The sequence below is a fragment of the Balearica regulorum genome, chromosome 2 (assembly GCF_011004875.1).
Source record: "Balearica regulorum gibbericeps isolate bBalReg1 chromosome 2, bBalReg1.pri, whole genome shotgun sequence".
In the NCBI taxonomy this organism is placed as follows: Eukaryota; Metazoa; Chordata; class Aves; order Gruiformes; family Gruidae; genus Balearica; species Balearica regulorum.
Window position 1 is genome coordinate 105,354,646 of NC_046185.1, and position 21,773 is coordinate 105,376,418.

At 40.2% G+C, this 21,773-nt stretch overlaps 1 protein-coding gene across 3 annotated transcripts in view; it reads left to right on the top strand.

Annotated features, from left to right (window-relative positions):
• Positions 1-2,098: 2,098 nt before the first annotated feature.
• The window catches only part of TPPP (tubulin polymerization promoting protein), a 76,623-nt gene continuing 56,948 nt past the window's right edge, over positions 2,099-21,773 (top strand). Inside the window, exons 1-3 of one of the 3 annotated variants that reach the window (XM_075745279.1) lie at positions 2,119-2,233; positions 6,352-6,470; positions 13,535-13,849. In XM_075745279.1, coding sequence (XP_075601394.1) covers positions 6,460-6,470; positions 13,535-13,849 — 326 coding nt within the window. In that variant the 5' untranslated portion in view covers positions 2,119-2,233; positions 6,352-6,459. Of the gene's footprint in view, positions 2,234-5,755; positions 5,775-6,351; positions 6,471-13,534; positions 13,850-21,773 lie in introns of those variants that run through there. The other 2 variants (XM_075745280.1, XM_075745281.1) reach the window with 2 other exon arrangements.

A 21,773-nucleotide genomic window follows, 5' to 3' on the forward strand; every position in this document is an offset into this window, starting at 1 on the left:
CCTGTTGGAGTGGGTTCACAGAGGAGGGCCACAAAAATGATCAGAGGGCTGGAACACCTCTCCTGTGAGGAAAGGCTGAGAGAGTTGGGGTTGTTCAGCCTGGAGAAGGCTCCAAGAATACCTTATTGCAGCCTTTCAGTACTTAACGGGGGCTTCTCAACTAGTTTCATTAAGAAAGATGGAGACAGACTTTTTAGTAGGACCTGTAGCGATAGGACAAGGTGTAATGGTTTTAAACTAAAAGAGGGTAGATTTAGACCAGATATGAGAAAGAATTTTTTTACAATGAGGGTGGTGAGACATTGGAACAGGTTGCCCAGAGAGGTGGTAGATGCCCCATCCCTGGAAACATTCAAGCTCAGGTTGGATGGGGCTCTGAGCAACCTGATCTAGTTGAAGATGTCCCCGCTCATTGTGGAGGGGCTTGAGTAGGCCTTGAAGGTCCCTTCCCACCCAAACCATTCTATGATTCTGTGAAGTTTGCTTTTTTTTTTTAATGCATAAATAAATTGTGAAATTTGTCTGAATTCTATCACGGATCAAATTTGGGTAATTCTGATTCTGCATGTTTTCTGAGATTGATGGCATGGTTTGTGACAGAAAATTCTATTAGAGAAAGAAAAAATTATATTCTAAACTGTGTGGGATGGGGGAAATAATTGAAAATAGTGTAAGATCTGCCCCATGTTAAATATTAGGAGAATATTCTCCACTGGGCTATTTGCCATACCTTGTTTCATGTTAATCTATATTGCATTCACTTTTGCCTTCAAAACTAGACTGTGTTTTAAACCTGTACCTGTCTTAATATGTTTCTTAGCTGAGACACTTCTTGAGCCTCAAGCCAGCTCAGGCTTCATAAAGGGTAGGTTTCCTGTGTCCACATGGTGAAGGAGAAAACTTGGAAAAAAAAAACCCAAAACATGATTTTGCTTTGTGCTCTCATGAGAGATCACAAGTGCATTTGCTATACTTTACCACAAAACTTACATCAGTAATACAGCCAAACTGAACCCTAATATGAAGGGGCCTTAAAGCATTTATGACATTCTGGGTCATTTCAATAATTGCCTTAACATACTGAAATAAGAGTATATAAACTAGTTTTATCATAGTTTACAAAACTATTATTGTGCATCTTAAGGCAAGTATAGGTATATGACTATTTTTAAAAATTAGCCATGTATCTATCTTGCATTTGAAAAATTGAGACTCCACTGCACATTAACTGGATCTTTTTGCTTTTCTCCCTCACCCCTGCAGGTAGATTGTTTTAACTTGATTCCAGCACAGCAGCTATCAAGTTATGGTCCACCAAGCTCTGTTGGGTCATTGGAGTCTGGTTATAAATTCATGAATGAGGATGCACAACAGTTCATTAGATTTCTGCTGATTCCTCAACTGTCTTGGTGCTCTAAGATTTTGGATGGGATTGGTCCAAATTAGGTTAGTGGCTGCACCTCTCTGCTGTGCCAACTCTAGGCCTGCTCTTAGGCAAGTGGCAAGCTGAGGGAACACGAGGTTTTATGGAATGTCTAAAGCACTGCACAGCCCAGTCTCTTCCATTTTTATTTACTTTATGTCAACAACCACAGCTTAAAGCACAGCCGAGCAGCAATCCAGACCCAAGCTTGCCAGAGCCCAGCAGGACACAGAGGAGCGTGGCACCCTTTGGTCTCTGTTTCTCCCTCGGGAAGGGGGAATAGGACGCTCCAGATGGCGGAAGCTGCTGGATCTGGCCTCGACTCCCGCGCCAGCCGCGGTGAAGGGTCACTGGCCCGCTCCGCGCAGCCCCCAGCTCCTGGCGAAGGGAGCGGTCAGGGAGCCATTACCCTCCAGCCGTGCCGCTTCGCTTCGCTTCACCTGCCCCTATGCCATACGCTGCCCACCTGCGGCCGAGCTCCGGGCAGCAAGCAGGGAGGAGCGGACAGAGGCGCCGCCAACCGTAACCAGCCATTTAAGGCAGCAAAGACAGCAGCTGCCCTTGCTCTAATTCATTACCTCAGGCTCCGCGGGGGGCGGGACCAGCCGCCCACCGGACAGCCCGCCCGGCCTATGGGGGCGAGCGGCGGAGGGGCGGGCAGGCAGCGCCGGGCGCTCGCCAATGCCCTGGCAGCGAGGGCGGTGCCTGTCGGAGCCGCCGCGCCGGCTTGACGGGCGCTCTGGATAGCGCTGGAGCTCGGACGAGCGTCAGATTGGGCTGCCGGGACCTGTTGCCCCTCGAGAGCCGGCGGTGAGTAGGCACCTCTTGCGTGGCGGGCATGACAAGCCCCTGGTTTTTTTTGGGATGGGTTTTTTTCTTGCCATCTCCCCCCCCCCCCCCCCCCCTTTTAACGCGCTGGCTAATTGCTTTCTATTTGGTTAACGAAGAAGCGGGGGGGGGCGGGCGCGTTAGCGGAGCTACCCCGGGCTGGCGGCCCCCGGTGCCGCCGTGCGACCGGCGGCCCGGCCTCACCGGAGCGGCGCGCAGCGCCCTGCCGTTATGTAACGTCTGCGGGAAGCTGCGGGAAAAGGCGGTGGCAGCAGCAGCAGCTTTCATCCGCAGGATTAACCCCTCTCTGTCTCCTCCGTTCTTCTGCGCCCCTCCTGCTGTCCTACGAGAGCCCTGGGGAAGGGACCGGAGGGGAGAGGGGCTCGGTACAGAGCTGCTCTCCTTTGCCCGCCCATCGGGATGGGCCCCGGCAGCCGCATCTCCCGCCGCCATCGGGGAGGGGACGCGCGGCCGCAACCTGTGCGGAGCGGGGCGGGCTATTTCCCGGCTGTTGCGGCGATGCAGCAGCAGGTCGATGGATGAGCGATGCTGGCGGCTCATAAGCCCGGCTGTGCCTGCGGGCATCTCCCGAAGGAGCTGGGGGGAGGATTCACCTTGCGCACACACCAGATGTTCTGCTGTTAGCTATTTTGTAGAGGCGACAGCAAAGCGTCAGCCGCTGCAGCTTGTATTCTTGTGCAGATCAAGCGGTCCCCTTTTATGGAGATTGATGGATAAAGACTATTTGCCTTTTTTTTTTTTTTTTAAATGCCTCAGTGTTAGCTGAAGGGGCTTTGTCTCTGAGAACCGCGCCTATATGGCGTCCTTCATGAAAACCAGCATCAGGTGTAGGAGACTATTTAGGGACTGCAGTGCAACACCCGCAGATATAAAGCCAAGTACAGTACTCTAGGATGAAAACCGGGATGAGACAAAATCCTGCGAATTAATCGGCGACTCCGACTAGCTAGCTTGAAAATAAATACATCCCCACTCCCCCTTTACACACACACCCCCACCCTCCCCCCACCCCCCAATCAGTGGTGGTTGCAAGTATTTCTTCAGTCCTGCGTAAAAGGTCTTGTACCTGGGTGAAATTCTTCCACGGGAATCTGGGTGTGTGCTACAAGGTGCTGAGCACACATGTGAAAAGTGTGCGTCTTAAACGTTGACAGCTTTGAATCTTGCAGTATATGCTGCTTACAAGCAGTTTCCCTATTCATGTTTTGCAGGGTCTACATGAGCAGGTTTGGGGGGAAATTCTTTCAGATTTTACAAAGGATTGCATAACTGCTTATATTTATTTAAAAAGAAAAGAAAAGGAGGGGCAAAAAACAACCCCCAGCCCGAAAAGAACACATGATATGAGACTGTTTTCGTTGACTTTTACTGAGCCTTCACACTGTTTTCTCAACTAGTTTCATTAAATAGCATGCTTTAGAAGGTGGGCAAGTGTTAGCATGATAATGAAGCATGAAGGTTTGGGGTTTTTTTCCTCTAGTGCTGTGAAAACCTGGGGGGGAAATGGAGAGATACCTATACACTTTCACAGTCTTAGGCTTAAAATAACGTGACTTTGTATAGAATTTATTTATTTTTAAAATGTCAATGGCCATTCTTTTAATCCTTTAGTGATGAGCCATTTCTTTTTCAAATTATTCTTTTTACAGGCCTTACCCCAACTCAACCTTGCCCCTCTCAAAACCAAAATAAAATGCTGGTTTGAATGCTTTTGTACCTGTCTGGGTCACAGTCATATGCCTTTAATGGTCCATCATTTGTAACTGCTAAAGTATATGTCCAGTATTAAATCATAGTACAGTGTAATGCTTAGACAGCATGCCATGCAAGGATCAAATTGCAGATAAAGTTCACACAGGAATCTCCTGCAGTGCTTGCACTTGACCCTTGTAAATGTAAGAAAAGATCTTTATAAATGGAAATGTACATCCAGCAAGTAGTTGTTTCTGTGCCCAGTTTAAACTGTGAATTGACTGTGGTGAAAAAGAATGTATTTTTATTTAATTTTTACAGTAGATATATTCATTCCAATTACTTTCTGTAGGCAGCTGTATGGTAGAAATTATTTTTACTTCTTGTACCTTGAGCTTAATTTGGGGTGGGGCAGGGGAAGATGATGATTCTTTTAAGGAGGGAGACAGGCAGTTTTTTTTCTATTGTTGCTATGTGTAGTGGGTGGGCAATTCAGTTTGGTCCTGCTGAGAGGGAATCTTAACTGTATCAGGACTCTAAGGCAGATGTAGAGAAGCCTAGGTTCTTACTCTTGCCAGTTGTCTTAAGGTTCCTTCTTTTTCTTTTCCTCCTCATCTTTCCTCTGCCTCTTAATGTCCTGAGTGTGTGATATAAACTTACCTTGTCCTGGATGGAAAACCAAGAGTACACAGACCAAGGCTTCAATGCATTATGTGGCAGATGAAAACACAAAAATGAATCTGCAGTACAACTGTCTTAAATAATCTTATTAATTCTTGCCCAATTTGGCTAATCTTAAGAATATGCTTGTGTGTCAGTGTTCAAATATTGGAGCATTTGACAAAATGAGCACAGAAAAACCTAAAACTGTTATGTCCTTGATTTTAATTTTTTTGCTTGAATCTCTGAGGGATGCAGCTCAAACAAATTCTTAAATGTGCAGTTGAGGAATGGTGTTCTGTTGGATCAGGGCTAAGGAAATTCTTGCAATGGAAATTCAAATGCTAAGAGGTCTTGCTCACAAAAGCATGCTTTCATTGTTGATGACTGCTTATTTTTAAATTAAAAGCGAATCTGCATCTGCCTGTCTCATCCGATTTCACTGTCAGAAGGACCAGTACCCAAACAGTTCATCCTACAGGACCTCATAGATGTAAAAGAACTTATTGATGATTTAGCAAGGGAAGTATTCCCCTCCTGTTTTGTACTGAGCTGTGGGTAGTTGAAAAAAAATTGTACTTAAAGGTTAGTTTATTTTTTTGGATTCAGACAAAACTGAAGCAGCAGACTTAGGGATCTTTACAGAATCTAATCTGACTCATGTATGCATTATTTTCAGTTAGTTATCTGAGACCAATAACATATTTGATAGAAGTCTGTCTTTCAGAGATGCTTGACTAAGTGTATCTTCTGTATTAAATGAAGTTTAATGTGCAGATGTCAGCATGTGAAGTAGTTGCAGCTATTCTTAGAAGTTACCTCTAGTATTTCCCATGGTTGACTATCTCTCTCTAAGGAAGTCTTATTTCTAATTTGCATTGGTGTTGCCTGAATTTTTAGCTGTAGAGGTTTTTTTTATATCTTTGACAGTAAAGAGCCATTTAGTATGTGATGCAGTTTCTTTGCAAAGGTATTTGGATACCTCACTCAAGTAACTTCAATCACCTAACAAATTATATTTGCGGAATTCTTTAAGTCTCTCATGGTGAAACATCTTGTCTCATGATTTTGTAGCTCTTACACCATCTCCAGTTCTTTGATCAGAGGTTATACTTTGCGACTATTAAATCTTACAGTGCTTTCAAGGCCCGTAAGTCTCTGTTAGCTCAAATGTTCTTTGATCTAATTCTATCCCTGTCAATAGCATCAGCTTGGTTATCTTGATACTTTTACCTATAGGTGGTACACAAAGCCCCCTGTCTGGTTTTTTTTTTTTTTTTAAGTGATCTCTTTGCTGAACAATCTCTGATCTCCTTTTGTGGGGTGGATCTTCATTACTCATGGCTTTTGCAGAAATATTTTGAAAGGGTTCTATGGAAGTTCAGACTAGTAGTCTGTTCTGGATGGGGGTGGTGGGAGAGGACAATGTGTAGTGTATGAAGAAACAAGGCTAAGGAAACTACAATTGTAGTGTTACAAGTCGGGGAACTCAACTAATCCTAAAGCGATGTTATTTGGAGCTGTAAATTAATTGTATGACTAACTACTATGGAAAGCAGCTGTTGTCTCCTGGTCTTTTTGGATCTGTGATTCCCATGTCCTTTTTTATTTTTTTTTAATTTATTTTTATTTTTGTGATGCACCATGAAAAACTAACTCATCTAAACAGTTGAGACTCCTCTTTTGTTGTGCTTTAATCAGTGATGTATTCACTTTCTTCTGTGAAGGCTGTTCTAGACACTGCCTAGTATCCTTGCCTGTGTGTGGAATTGTGGAATATTTGTGTCCAGATTATTTATTCATCTACCACCAATAGCAGCCCAGCAGAGCTCAGGATGAATACTTAGTAAGTGGAATCCTCAAATGTGATAGCTGCATAATGGAAAAAAATGCATGACAAGAGTTCACTGATCCTTAAAATGTGTGGTGGATGCCTGTATTTATGCTTTTGCCTTCATAGTGGAAACCTTGTGTAAGTGACATGGTGGTATTACAGTATATTGTAGAGCTAGTTAAGAGTTATTGTTAGATAAAGAGTTTTTGTGTGGTTTTAATGTTGTCAGGTGAACATGTGCATCTTTTAAAAGAAAAAAGCTCTAATAGAACTGTTGCTGATAAGAGTGTGTGTATCTGTGTATAGGTCCTTAATTTATGCATAAAGAGGTGATATTTTATGAAGTGGTTCTTTGTAATGGAGGAATGTAATTTACAAAGAACTAAACCTAGTTTTATATATAAGTGATAATGTAGCAGTAACTATTTAGGCAGATAGCAATAGTTTTTAGAAATAAAACAGTAACAGCCATTTGTCAGCAGTCAAAATAATCTCTGTACTTGCTAATATGTTTTCTAAGGCTGTTCCTTAAGAATGTTTGTAACTTCATCACAATCTGAAATACTGTTTTGCTAAGGAGAAACATTGGACAGCTTGAGTGACCACCATTTTTGTTACTCTGTGTGTGTCCTGCTGAAGGTCTTAATGTAGCTGTATAATCTAGCCAGCCTTTGCCCTTGTCCATAGTCCTAGATACAGGTATATTCTTAAGAGAACTAGAGGTTCAGCCATGCAGTTCCTCATAAAGCCTGTGAAATGATTTAACTTTCTTTAAGTAAAGATGGGTTTAAATGTAGATAGAGTTGTGTTAGCTTTGCTTGGTTTACAGTGTTCTCTGCTCATTTTTCTTCTGTGTTATATGCTTGGGAAAATGTATGACTCTCATTCACTTGAGCATCACATGTGGAGAAATATGCCCAGAGTAGAACTCAGAAGAGAAATGCCTTAACTCTGGTTCCTACTGATAGCTGTGAAGGAAGCTTAAGGGAAGCTTTAAGAGCATTGTCTAAAGCATTGCAATTTACTGGGAGGATGTTACATTTCTCCAGCTGTTTATCCCTTCCCTCATCTTGAATGTTTATGCAGAAATGTGGGGAAAAGATTCCATCTGCTGTACTGTCTCTGCTGTTTTTATTTGGCATAAATAATTACACACAGAAAATAAGTGAGAATTCCCTTTAACTGCAATTCTGAAAATTTTTAAAACATGGGGAAGATAGATCAAGTACTAAAATAAAACAGATGCAGTGAGACAAATTCAAATGCCTGGCACAGTTCGATAATGTTATGAATCCAATTCACTCATCAGAATAGCACCTCTCATTCTCATTGAAAAGTTGCTTTATTTTTTGCTTGAATTGGCTGGAAGGTCTTAAGAAATTCTGGATGGCAACTATTTGTGATGCAGTGGATAAGTTTCACCAACAGTGCAGAAACAGATTCTGATAAAAGTTACTCCTTAGGCACTTGCAGGCTTACCAACACTTGATGTGCAGGAAGGATTAACAGGAGAATGGAAGTTAACAATTAACATAAAACTACTAAGTTGTGTGCCTGTGGGCAGAATTCTTTGTAGTATGCCTATTTTCTAAAAGCCAATGACCTTTCAGGTTTAAGACCATCTAAGAAGTATTTTTAGGAAGGCTGGTAGTTTGGCTGGGCTGAGGAGCTGGGAATGTAGGTGTGGAGAGGTTGAAGCTGATGCCTTTATAAGAGAACAGCTCAGAAATAGGAAGCTTATTTTGAGGTTAAAACAGAAGTAAAATTGTTAATGTTAACAAAATATTATTCTTCAAATCTTTATGTAATACCAGACTTATCTCAACTTGCTGGCTGTGTTAACTGCATTGCAAGAGGTCCACCATCTCTCTCCTTTCCCCCTACTCTATTTCTAGTTCTCAATAAAATCAGTAGATTCCTGGCTACTTTTCTCTTGAGCATTCATTCAAATGTCTGATGTGATCATATGCGTGAGAGATGCTATCTGACTGAATATAGAATCGTATTTTTCTTGGCCAACTAAATAGATGTATAGAAGCTTTTGCAAATTAATCTGTTCTATTTTCCCCCCTTTGGAAGGTGAGGATGCAAGGGAGATCAGTTGGATGAAATTTTCCTGTGAGCTAGGGAATTTTTTGGTCTGAATACCTGTTACAAAGAGCAAGAGTGTTGGAAAGCCTGCATACTCATACTTGGCTTAAGGACTAGCAAAAATGAAATACAGTGCTTGAAAGTTTGGGTTTTTTTAACCTGCTGGTGACATTTTGCAGATAGTAGAACAGTATCATTGCTTATAAGTCTAGGGTTTATGCTATGGATTACCTACTTGCCCTTCTCACTTAACAGATCACAGAGACAAAACGTACAACAGAATTGCTGGGTGGCAAGGAGGGTACAGAAAGACTGTCTGGGGAATCTGTTTTGGTTTATGTCTTGGTGGATATTTAGGGTATAGTTAGGGTACCATCTCAACTCTACCTTGTGGCCAAAACTTTATGATGTGATTGTAAGCAAAACAGAACCATGGAGTTTGCGTAAAAACAACAGCTAAAGGAACTGCAGAACAGAAGGAAGTCAAGCATAGAATTTGTAGGTTTGGTGGGTTTTTTGGGGTTTTTTTTTTGCTGCTTAGTTGTCTGGGGCATATGGTAGAAGAGGTTAAGAACTTTTGGAGGGATCAGGGCTAAGATTGAGAACTTGAGCAGATATTCCATTTTAGGGCTGGTCTATTCAAGTTACTGTCTTTGGGCTCGAGGTGAGGAATTTGGACTGCAGACTCTTGGATTTTAGCTAGAGGAGGACCCTGATGCTCAGTGTAAACATAACTATGGGGTCTTGTGGAGTTGTGTTGCAAGTTGCAATGGAGCTAGGTGTTGTGCATGGGAAATAAAGTTGGCATATGTAAAGGCAAGAATTACAGGAAAGAGTAGATGTTAGTAATACCATTATTGCATTGCAACTATGCCATTGCGCTGTTGAATCTTTTCTCCAAATTCATCAATCTCAGCAGCTGACCCCATTAAAATCTGATTTTGTATCTTGTGTTATGCATATCCTGTTCTTTACCTTCTAATATAGTTTATTAATGAATATATTTCTTTCAGAGTGTGTTTGTAGTGTTAAGAAAGAAAATTTTAAGTTGAGATTAGGTCAGTATTTTCATAAACCAGGTAGCTACTTTCTAGTAAATTTCCTGCTATTATGTGGTATTTTAACAAGTAAACTGTAATTATGGTTCAACAAGAAAAGGAGTATCCATGACAATTTTTGGCAACCACAGCAGAGCCCTAGTTTTAATCTATCTTTGATCTTCTACTTTAGATGGTGAGGATTTCTTTGAAATGAATCTGCTTTGCATACCAGATTTTGCTATTCAGAACTGAAGCCTTTTCTATAGAGTGTGTCCTGTTTCCTCCCTGGCCCAGAGCTGCTCAAAGCACCCCATTACAAAGTTCAGTTATTGATATCTAAGAGAACTAAGTCTAGAAGTGAACTATCTTTCTCAAGGCCAAATATGTCCCTGAAGCATTTTTTTCTATCCCAAGTGTATAAACTTTTAATTTATTAGCAACTGAAAGTAAAAATATTTTCAATAGATAATAGCTATCATATTGAAGACAGCATAAGGCAGTAGTACAGCCAAAAAATGATGTAATCATTTTAAAAATCACACAAATCAGAAAATCAGAATCCTTTAAAGTGTGCATTTCAGCTAATGATTTGAAATGACTAGTTGCTTTTTAAAACACATTTCTACTGTGCTGTACAAAGTTGAGTTATGGGTGACATGGGATTAGGCAACGTTGGCCAGCAAGGCACTGATGCTGGCTTAAAGAAAGATTTTATTCAGGAGATACTTAAAAATGTAGGCATATGGTTATTTTTTCTAATTTCAGATGAGACAGAATGGCACAGACATTTTCTTCTAGTTTGTAAACTGTGCAATTGTGTCTTTCAAGAATATTCACACTGAGTATAGCTTCTTGACGAAATTGCTAAGAGCAAGAGGGGACTATTCCCAAAAATCTCTTGGAAGGTTTATTTGGCACTAGATAAAATTGCAAAATTATATGAGCTGTACGTACCTTACTGTAGCAGATCTCCACCTTCTTTTGTCCTGTTACTTGCTTACAGAAGTAACTTTGTATTTTAATATCCTATACAGACATTCAAATACAGACTTTGCTTTTTGCTGATGTGTACTGTCTGCCTGTCTTTCTCTAGCAAGTTAATTTGAAAAATTTCTGGTTCTAGTTTCCAGCTCCAGTGGATTTGAAATGGTACAAGCTTGAAAGAGACTTCTGCTGTTGGAAGTCAAGCTTCCTTGAAAAAGGAGGTAGATGATAGATCTTCATGATCTGATTTCTAATGTAATTCTCTCTTGCATAGATTGTGTCAGCAGTGGTTTTGTTTTCTTCTTATGTTCTGTCACCACTGTTTTGGTAGCACTGTTTGTGTGCTGGCCAAGGCCAAGCCAATCAGCGCCTCTGTGATAACATATTTAAGAAGGAAAAAAAACCAGTTGGGGGAAGTTTTTGCAGCCAGAGAGAGGAGTGAGAAGATGTAAGAAACTCTGCAGACACCAAGGTCAGTGCAGAAGGAGGGGCAGGAGGTGCTCCAGGTGCTGGAGCAGAGATCCCCATGCAGCCCGTGGTGAAGACCATGGTGAAGCAGGCTGTCCCCCTGCAGCCCATGGAGGAAGGATGAGGGGGTGTAGAGATTCCACCTGCAGCCTGTGGAGGACCCCACACTGGAGCAGGTGGAGGCACCTGAAGGAGGCTGTGGCCTGTGGGAAGCCCAGGCTGGAGCAAGCTCCTGGCAGGACCTGTGGACCCATGGACAGAGAAGCCCACGCTGGAGCAGATTTGCTGGCAGGACTTGTGACCCCGTGGGGGACCCACGCTGGAGCAGTTTGCTCCTGAAGGTCTGCACCCCATGGAAGAGACCATGTTGGAGCAGTTCGTGAAGGACTGTCTCCCGTGAGAAGGGACTCCATGCTGGAGCAGGGGAATGATGAGAGGAGTCCTCCCCCTGAGGATGAAGAAGCAGCAGAAACACCACGTGATGAACTGACCATAACCCCCATTCCTGGTCCCCCTGTGCCGCTGAGGGGGGTGGAGGTTGAAGCCGGGAGTGAAGTTGAGCCTGGGAAGATTGGAGGGGTGAGGGGAGGGGTTTTAAGAGTTGATTTTATTTCTCATTCCTCTACTCTGTTTTATTTAGTAATAAATTAGATGAATCACCTCTCTAAGTTCAGTCTGTTTTGCTCGTGATGATAATTAGTGAGTGATGTCTCCCTGTCCTTATCTTGACCCAAGCCTTTTGTTATACTTCTCCTCCCCATCCCGCTGGGGGAGGGGTGAGCGAGCGGCTGCGTGGTGCTCAGCTGCCAGCTGGGCCTAAACCACTACAGCAGGCAGGGCACAAATGAGATAGAAATGGGCATTGGTTACCTTTTTAACTTTTTAATGAACTTTACATTTTCAAACTCTTCCCCCCCCCATGCTTTTCTTTTTATTTCATAGGTGCACATATAAGTCTCAGGCTACAGTTAATAAATTCCTGTCAATTTTAATTTAGCTTTTTTGTTTCTTGGCCAAAACTTGTGCTGACGGTCTAAACAAAACAGAAGGATCCTCAGGCTTGAGATAGAACAAGGTTTTTAACAATTTACTGGAATGTTTTCAAAAAAGATAGTAGTACCATGCTGCATGTGCTCAAATGTAAAGGACAAAGGTCCTTTACTATAGTTTTTGTTAAAAAGTTGTTTCTAATCATGAAGCTTAACAATAACTGTTGCACAGCACTTAGTAATGGTTAGTGCTGTTGCAGTATCCAGGAAAGGGTATGCCTTGGTTGTTCAAGTGACAGAGGTTGTGCAATATTGGAAGAGGTAGAATTCTAAAATTGTTTCCATTGCTGAGGAGCTTGTAGTGAAGTGCAATATATAAGCCAAAAGAACTTTCTATCTGTAGTTAGTTAAAATCTTAAGTAGACACACATACCAATCTTTGCATGTGTTAGTCACATACCACGTACAGCTGTGACTTTAGAAGAATGGACAAGGTAAGTATGGTGGGCTTTCCAACCCTTATCCAGTATTTGCCAAACTTCTGATACCTGGAGCACCTCTTTATGGGTTAAAATTTGTTGCAGCACCACAGATGTGAGTCTGGGCAACAGTGTGCATGTAGCTGTTGGGACAGGCTCACAGTCCATGCTTTCCCTAGGCTTTTCAGTGCCTCTTACTCATGTGCCAAGCTAAGAGTGGATGGGCAGAAGGCAAAGGCTTCTATGGCATGCTTCTGGCATGTTAGGGGTTTTCTCCTTTATAAAGACACATAAAAATAACTTTAGCATTCTGTTGCTCAGTTTAAGGTTTCTTTTAAAAGAAGGCAAACCTATCCTATATGAACATAAGGTAATCTGAAAGTTGTTCTCTGCAGTAATGACATCCCTTCTCAGTGCTCCTGCATCATGGATGTGTTCATGCCAAATGAATTCCACAGCTACAGCTGTGGAAAGAAAGGAATGGTTTTGGTAACAGGAGAGACTTGTCTAAGCATTTCTGAGGCTTCCTTACTTGTTAGCCCTTACATTATATAACATAAGGGTTGTAACATTAATATTTTTGCTGCACCTTCAAAATATATCATTTTTCAATAAAAAATAATTTAAAAGCCACAGTCCAGAAAATAAAAGGCAGTTTATTTTTCCTTCAGAAATAAAAGTAGGTAGTAATGCCTACAACGTAAAGGGCATACTTTTATTCAAATCAGTAGAGTGATTGTGGTGAAAGAGATGTAATGATGGTGAAATTAGGTTTGTGCCCTATTTTGGAATGTTCTTTCCCTGACTCTTTTATTATTATTATGCTAGAATTTTTTTCTAGGTGGGCAGAGAGTTACATAGTTCTATGTATAGACTATTGTTTGATGGCGGAGGGCACTGAGTTCTTGCTGACTTTATAGACAACTTATTCTTCATATGTTGTGACATGGACTGTAGCCTGTAGCTTAACAGAAAGTAAACTAGTGCAAATTAATGTAATGAGTTTATCCTCCTCTTCTTTGTAGCACAATGACTGACAATAAAGTGAAGTTGACAAAACCTGTGAATAAGACGCCTCCAAAGTCTCCTTCAGATCCAGCAAAGGACCGAGCAGCAAAACGGTTGTCCTGTGATTCAAACAGCTCCCATGAGGGAGCTATGGCAGGAGAAATAAGTGCTCTGGAAGAGGCCTTTAGAAAATTTGCCATCCATGGTGATACAAGAGCTACAGGAAAAGAAATGCATGGGAAGAACTGGTCAAAGCTATGTAAGGACTGTCATGTGATAGATGGGAAGAATGTGACAATCACAGATGTTGACATTGTCTTCAGTAAAATCAAGTAAGTTCCTTTCTGCCTTAATTTCCTTGTCTTCTCACCATATTTTGTAGACGTCATCTAAATTTATCTTCTGAAGCACTGTATGTCTTTGTCACAATCAATCTGTTTCTTGTTCCTTTATGAAACATTGTTGCTTTGTCTGAATATACAGCTTTCAGCTTCTAGCCTGCTATCTTAAACTGACTTCAGTATTCAGGTGTTGTGCTGTACAAAGTGGTATGATGTGATCAGAAAAAAAGCAGGCTATTCCAAGAAACATATTTTTTTGACTGCAGTAAAGGATGTGAATGTTTCCTGAAGGATATCTGAATGAAGTCAGGATGTAGTTTTACATCTTGCCAAAACTCAGCCTTGGTGGACTGAGGCTAAAGTGGGATATGTACTAAAAGCGATTATTCTAACAACAGTCCTGATGTCCAGCACAACACCTACTCAAGTTTAAAGTGTAGGGCCACGCCAAAATGGTGGTGAATTTGTGATGCAGACCCATGGCTGTGATCATGGCTGTGATTAATTGGTTACGATTATATCGGTGGTCCTAGCTTATTTTTGTGAGCAGATTGGAACTTTAGTGAAACTTTCTCCCCAGACTGAAAACCTAGGCAGGCTTGATCCAGAAACTTGTCAAATCCAAGGGAAGACATTGAACTGTTCTGGCATATTCTGTATGAAGCCCCAAATAATTTTTGTTTGTTTGTTCTCGCTTTGTGTGGAATTGGATCATTTTCACTTTCCCCCTCCCCCTGGTGTCTGATCGGAGGATCATGTATTTTCTGCTTTTTATTACCAGAGTAACTGCTAAAAGTCTCAAACGTCATTGTATTGAGGAATATGCTTTAAGGAACGTTCCTTAATTGTAGCTTGTCAGAACATTTGTTTGGCTTATGCTTTCAACTACTGTGATGTAATGCTGGGGAGGGCAGGACAAACTGAGTGGCGTACAAGGGTAGTTGGGAAAATTTGCTACAGGCACTGACCCTTTTGATTGCATCAAAGCATAGAAAGGCAGAGAAGAAAAGGCCCTTGATCTTGAAAGGCTGCCCAGTGTAACATGCACAGTTAGAATGACATTACTTATTTGATTTCTTTTGTTCTTTGTTTCTTTTCCCCTCAGGGATATTATCTAGGCAATTGAAAACACTATATGTGCACAATACAACTCTCCTGTTCTTGTATCAGTCCACTTTCTCTTTGAGTCCTACTTGCATTTTTTGGAAGTTGTGTTGCCAGAGTTAGGTATACTATCAGTGAACTAGCTTATTTGAAATGGATGTTCAGGCTGTAAGGTTATTTGTTTCTTTATTGATCTATGATAGATAATGCTAGAATTTATTTTAAAATTTTCTTGAGCTTTCATTGACTTAAATTTGTCTGTATCTATCATTACAGGAAATCTTAGCACTACTTTCTCATGTCAGTATCTGGGCAAGTTAGTGATAGGACAATCCCATGATATGACATGAACAATTGTACAACTTTTGCAGATACAATGAAGTATCAGTTTTGGTGCCTACTGGGGTAGAGGGAATCCAGTCCTGTTCTGCAGGAATGAGTTGTGAGGTGGCTGAGATCTGAGGCTCAAGGTGAATGTCAACATACCTCCTTGCAGTTGTTCAGCAATCTCAGCTCAGCTCGGGGGTTCTTGTTTCTGCCTCTGTGGGGAGGTGCCTGTTCATCAGTTTCTCAGACCTCTCTCCCGTGACCCCTGTGAAGTGTTGTCATTTCTCTTGGAGGAAGCACGCCATCTTTTCCTCTGTCTATCTAGTACTTAATAGTTTAGAAGATAACTGCATCAAATGCAAAAGCATTTTTATCTTGTTTATTAATTACTTGCTCATTCCTCACCTGTACATATACATGTATTTCATCCATTCTTCTCTTTTAAAGTTATTGTATTTTTAAATTAATATTGCTTAAATGGCAGATAGGGAAGCTTACAATAGCTGAAATTTGCTATCTTTATTAGGAAGGTCTGTTTTTTCACGTGCATTCTTTCAGTAGGTATACTTCCACGTTTTCTTAAGTGTTGGGCTTTTTTTTTTCCATTTTTATTGTTGAGAGCATATGTCAGCAATTCTTTTTTTAGTCTACATCACATTTATTTCATATATAATGTTTTAAGAAGGGAAGATTTAATGGCTCTAGTTACTCAAGTGTTAGTAATATGCTCTAACTTAGGAGGCTTATGCATAGGCTGAGTATACAGGGTTTCTCAAGCATGTTCAGCCAAATGCTTTTCCTTGCTTTCTCTTTTGCTTCACATTTAACCCTAAGCTAAGCATAATGATAGATTTGTGATGCATCAAAACAGGCATACTCACAAAATAAACTCTTACTCATTTCCATTTTACATGCAGCTTTTTCCCAGCAGAGCACTAAGGTTTTTTGACAACCCATGTTTTTCCCCATCTGTGTTAAATGAAAAACATTAAATACTGTAAAAGAATCTCCAACTCCACAGAAAGTGCAGAGCACTGCTTCCATGCCTCAGTAAGAGTTATGCTTATGGGTATCAGAAGGCTCTGTACTTCACTGTTGTCAGCTAGACTGCATCTCACAAGATGAACTTTGGCCTCGGATCTTTATGGTCAGCTGCACTGGTTCAGTGAGATGGGGCTGGTGAATCTTGGCAGTTGTAGTTTGGCCAGGGAACACACACAAAGATAAGATGACATGTTTGTCATACCCAGCTACAATTGCTATCTAGCATTGTGGTAGGACTTCCAAACAGGTTTTCTGGGAAGCCACTGTGTTTAGCAGGGTTTGTTTTCTAGCCAGCTATAGTTTATGACAATAGCATGTGTTGTTCAAACACTAGAAAATTAATTTAGTAGAATTGTTCTTTGAATTTATGAATTATTATGTCTATGTATAAAGCCCATGTTTGTCATCTTGCTAACTTTCCCAGGCTTCATTTATTTATTGTTCTGCTACAGACACTAGCAAAATAGATAGGAACTATGTGTTGCTGATAGTCTGGATAAACAAAGTAACAGGGAAATTAGTAACATGTATGTTTACCGAAGAGCTACTGAAAGATAGTGTTTTATTCTCTGATTGGTAACTTTCTCTGCAGCAGGAGAGATTTTATCAGTTCGATCCTGACAAGTAATGAACATTCTTATAGACTCAAAACCCCTTCTTTCAGAGATTAGTTCACTTAAGGTTATGTTGTTATATAAATTGAGGAAATTCTGATGAACCTTTGTTACAAATAAGAAAATAAGTATAGAATGCTGTTTTCTGTCTGCATGAGGATGTCAGATCAGACTGAAGTGTAATTTGTCTATTTATCTTGCATAAAAGGCCTTCATGTAATCACAACATTTGTATGTACTTTGGGATAAGAAGGAATAGTCTAAAACAAAGAATGCACAGTAGTAGACATGAAAGATTAGTTACTAAGAAAAGATGTAAATTGGGTGATCCCCCCCAAGAATTTTTGTTTAACAGTAGTCTGTAGGTCCTTAAGGGTCACACAAATCCTTCCAATTTGGTGGATTGTAATATAAGTTGTTGTGTGTTAAAAATTGATTTAATAGACATCTTTTTTGCCTTTTTTTCCTTTTCTATTTTAAAAACTTTCTATAGTCAGCTCAGAAAATACAAGAAATTAAGCAGCAATGAATTTTGCAATGGAATTACTTGAAATGAAAAGCCAAAACCCACTTGTGAGAGTAGCCATGTGTATGATTATGTGTAAATTGCATCCCTAGAGATCAGAGGAAAACCACCTGTTTATGCCAAGTATTAGGATTGCATGAGTACAGTTGGTATAGGCTACTGTTTCTATAACAAGTAAAAAAGTAAAGTTTGGGGGGAGGGGGGGTGTTAGGTTATAAAAACATACAATAAACACATCTCGTATGGTATCATTATCTTTCTATGCATGTTGCCCATGGAAATGCAAAAGAGATTGTGAAGAGTGAATGACAAAGATATTTACAATATCTTCTGAATGAAATCTATTAAAAATGCAGCAAAACCAACAACAGTGTACATAACTAAATGCAATTATGTAGTCAGCTTTCCTTACTGTATTTTATAGTTTCACAGTCAAAACTTGATATGTTGGACTCTTTTCTTCATATGTTCATTGGACAGCATACAACAGTAGCGCCATGGTTGCAGGGTAAATTTTCATTTCAAAGCTAGCTCCTTGCTTAAAGTTATGTAAAAATCTCTTTTGCCAATTGGTATCAGGATAGCTTTGTCACTTTAAATGGCAAAAATGAAGCAACCCCTTCTCTGAAAAACCTGCTCATATCATTGTTAAAAAAAAAAAAAGGCTGAAAATACTTTGTTGGAAGTAATTTTTTCTAAACTGGTCCCTGAATTCACTGCCATACTTGAAAACAAGGATAAGTCACAACTGTATTGTGTGAGAAGGAAAGTTTTCATAAACTACTGTATGTGAAATTTTCATGACAGGACCAAAAATAGTATTTCACCATTTTTGTAATGATAATAACTTCAATTTCCCTCTAGCTCAGGCTTCTGCTAAAATGTAGGGTTTTACTTTAAATATCTTGGCAATATTAGATCAATCCAAGCGTTCATTTCTCACATACTATCTGAACCTTATGTAGACATCTTTCTTTTATATTTCATAGATTAAGAGTGGTAATGCAATCTGAGTCTGCTGAATTTAGAGACATACAACCTGCACACATGCAATAGTATTTCAAAATGGATGGTTTTCATGAGAATGAGAATTCTATGGGTATCTTTTCAATAGCTGAAACAATTGCTTCCTTCTTGGAAATTTTTCTCATTAACTGACTGTTTCTTTTATGTTACTCTTCCAGGGTTGCAGAAGTTTGTAGGCTGTGTGTCTTGTATTGTGCTTGCAGAGTGTAAATATGTGTTTAGTGAATCTTTTTGCTGTGGAGAAAGCAAGCTCATTGGTGACATAGGAGAAGGGCACAGAAGTGTTCTGCATTTGGTATGAAAAGCAACATGTTGGCTACACTCTTCTTCTTAATCCAACAAGACAGTGAGACACAACAATCTAAGAACTCTTCAGTGTTTTTGTATTAAGGAAAGCAGAATACCCAAGAAGAATAGATGTTACTGATCTCTGACCAGCATTCTGGCATGTTGCCTTAGGAACATAAATTTCTTTGGTTTTTGGGGTCAACAACTGCTCTGGGAAACTTGATATGTTAGTTATGCCACACACATACTCCGCTTGTTGTATGTAGTTAATATGGTAATAGTAATACCCATGATATAAATACCTCTGTTCTTATTTTAGAAGTGTTACCACTCAGCACTGCAAGAATATGGTTTAAGCACTGCCATAAAACTACTAATTCTATGACATTATTAGATAGAAAAATAAAAATATTTCTGTTTACACTGGCATGTTACTATGGTTGCAGGCAGGCCTGGGTGACGTCATGCCTTGGATCCATTGTGAGCATTTATTTAGGTAGTTGTCTCCATGGAAACATTTGTTTGTTTTGATGTTACTATGTGTTAAATTTTAAACAAATTTTTGTGGTTCTATACTGGATTGTTATTGAAAACTAGTTAATCTACAGAAGCTTTGTAAATATACCTTACTCCCCGCCCTCTACAATATTTTCGGTAAAAGATCAAGTGAAAGCATAATTGTCCTCTCAAATTCCATTAATAGTTTCTTATTTTGCTTTGACATGTTTTCTTGTTGCTGAGGAAGCCATGTGTTCTAAGGGCCAGAAAATTCTCCTCCATGTTTTAGAGAAAGGAAGGTTTTGTTCCCATGGAGAATCTTCACAACACACTTTATTATGCCCTGACTTTTGAGCAGTTCCACCCATATTCTATCCTTAGTACATCTTGCACAGTCAGCTGTTTAGCCTAGTTCCCACAGACTGGATCAGTCAGGTCTCTACAGGAGTAGAGTCTCTACCTGAGACCAGCTGGGTCTTAATTCAGCAGAAGTTCACCATTGCTGCAAGACTGTGGAAGAATTAAAACGGATAATATTTGCTCTAAGCAGCTGGCAAGATAACTCTTGACAAGAATGAGTACATACTTTCCCAATTTGCCAACTATAATATAATTGTTGTTTTGAACAACATTTGTATTGAACAATTTGTATTGAACAATTGTGATACTTCTTGCTTTCTTAATATATTTGAAAGGAATAGTACTTTGACACCCACACTCATTTAAAACAAATATCTCTCCACGAGGTTTCTCTGAAGTAATTTGTATTTAACAGATTTTACTGAAGCCTCCCTTAAATTTTTTAAATATGTAAATAGGTATAAAGTGCTCTTTATGTATAAAGGAAGCACATAGTAGTTGTAGGTTGTGTTTTACTTCTCTACTGGAGAGATTCTTTTAATAGTGACATAGAATCTGATTTGTGTAATCCTACTTTATGCATGAAGTAGGCATAACAGTTAACGTATGTACTTTAATATGTCTGCATCAGGAAATAAGTTTTAAGTGGATATAGAATGCTATGCAGAGCATAATCAGTGCTAATAAATCTCTCCCTTCCAGGCAAATTGTGAAGTAGTGCAGTTACAGATAGAAATGTAGGTAAGTTACAACAGAAAGGGTTCTTTACCACATCATCTATACTTTATTTAAATTGAAATTAAGATCCAATTTCCTTTCTTGTCCAAGAAGCCAAGTGTAATGATGCTTCTTACACTTTTCCTTGAAAGGTTTTTTATTTAAAAAACCAAAGTAACTCTTCTCCTCCTTCTAAGTGGCATAAATTCTAAAAGTAAAACAGCAATCACTTACAAGAAGAAAGATGGGTTTAGATTCCCTTGCTGTTATGCAGGCTTGTTTTGTGCATGTAAAATGGGTAAGTTCTGTACGCTTAATAATGTATGCTGATTATGATTTTAAAAACACCTTTTTGTGTGAGTAGACATGACATGAAAACCTATAGATACAGTGGTGGGTGATTAATTTCCCAGCTGAAGTATATATATATTATATCACATACAGTAGTATATTGCAAATTGCTTGGTATTTGGACACTTTGTGCTCTTTGTGGCATATGCCACTTGTGGACTACAGGGACTTCTACTGGTTTAGAGTAGAAGTAGAGCTGTGGCATGGTACCTTGACTCATGGGTTTTTAGAGGGGGTTATGCCTCTTTTTTTTTTTCAAGTCAGCCTAATTTCGTCATATTGCACCATCATTTAAAATTGCCTGTTTCTCATTTATAAAAGCAGCTATGTGAAATCTGTATTAGTTACAAAACTACACCATTTTACTGATTAAAAAGCAAGTATTTTCTAGACCGTTAAATATCAATGTATACATTGTCTCTTGTTTTCCATGGATTGAAATAGAAGATGATTAAGATGTAAAGGATGAGGCAGCCTTGGCTGCAGCAACTAGGTGACTGTAAAATTTAAGCTCCTGAGAGGGGTGAGCAAGATGAACAACAGAATTACAAAGCTGGACTTAAGAAGGGCAGATCTTGGCCTGTTTGGTTTCCCACAGGAAACTGCCCTGGAGAGCTCGTTGATCTTCAAGACATCTCCCTCAGAGCACAAGAGTGGTCCATTCCCGTGTGCAGGAAGTCAAACAAACTGGCCAGCATGCATGAACGCGGAGCTTCTGATTGAGCTGAAACACGAAAAGGAAGTACACGGGAGGTGGAAGCAGGGAGAGACTATTTGAGGGAGGGCTATAGCCTGTGAATGAAGGAACAGAGTGAGAAAAGGCAAAGTGCGGCAGGAGTCGAGACTAGCAAGGGAGGTGAAGGACAACGTGGGAGGCTTCTGTAAGTACACTGGTAGCAGAAGTGTGTGCTGGCTGCTCGGTGTGGCAGGGGACCTAGTGACAGGAGAGATGGAAAAGGCAGAGATGCTGAATGCCTTCTTTTGCCTCCCTTTCCAACCAGCAGGGCTTGCCCTCAGGGTCCCCAGGTCCCTGAGCCTGCTAGCAGAGTCTGTGGGTGTG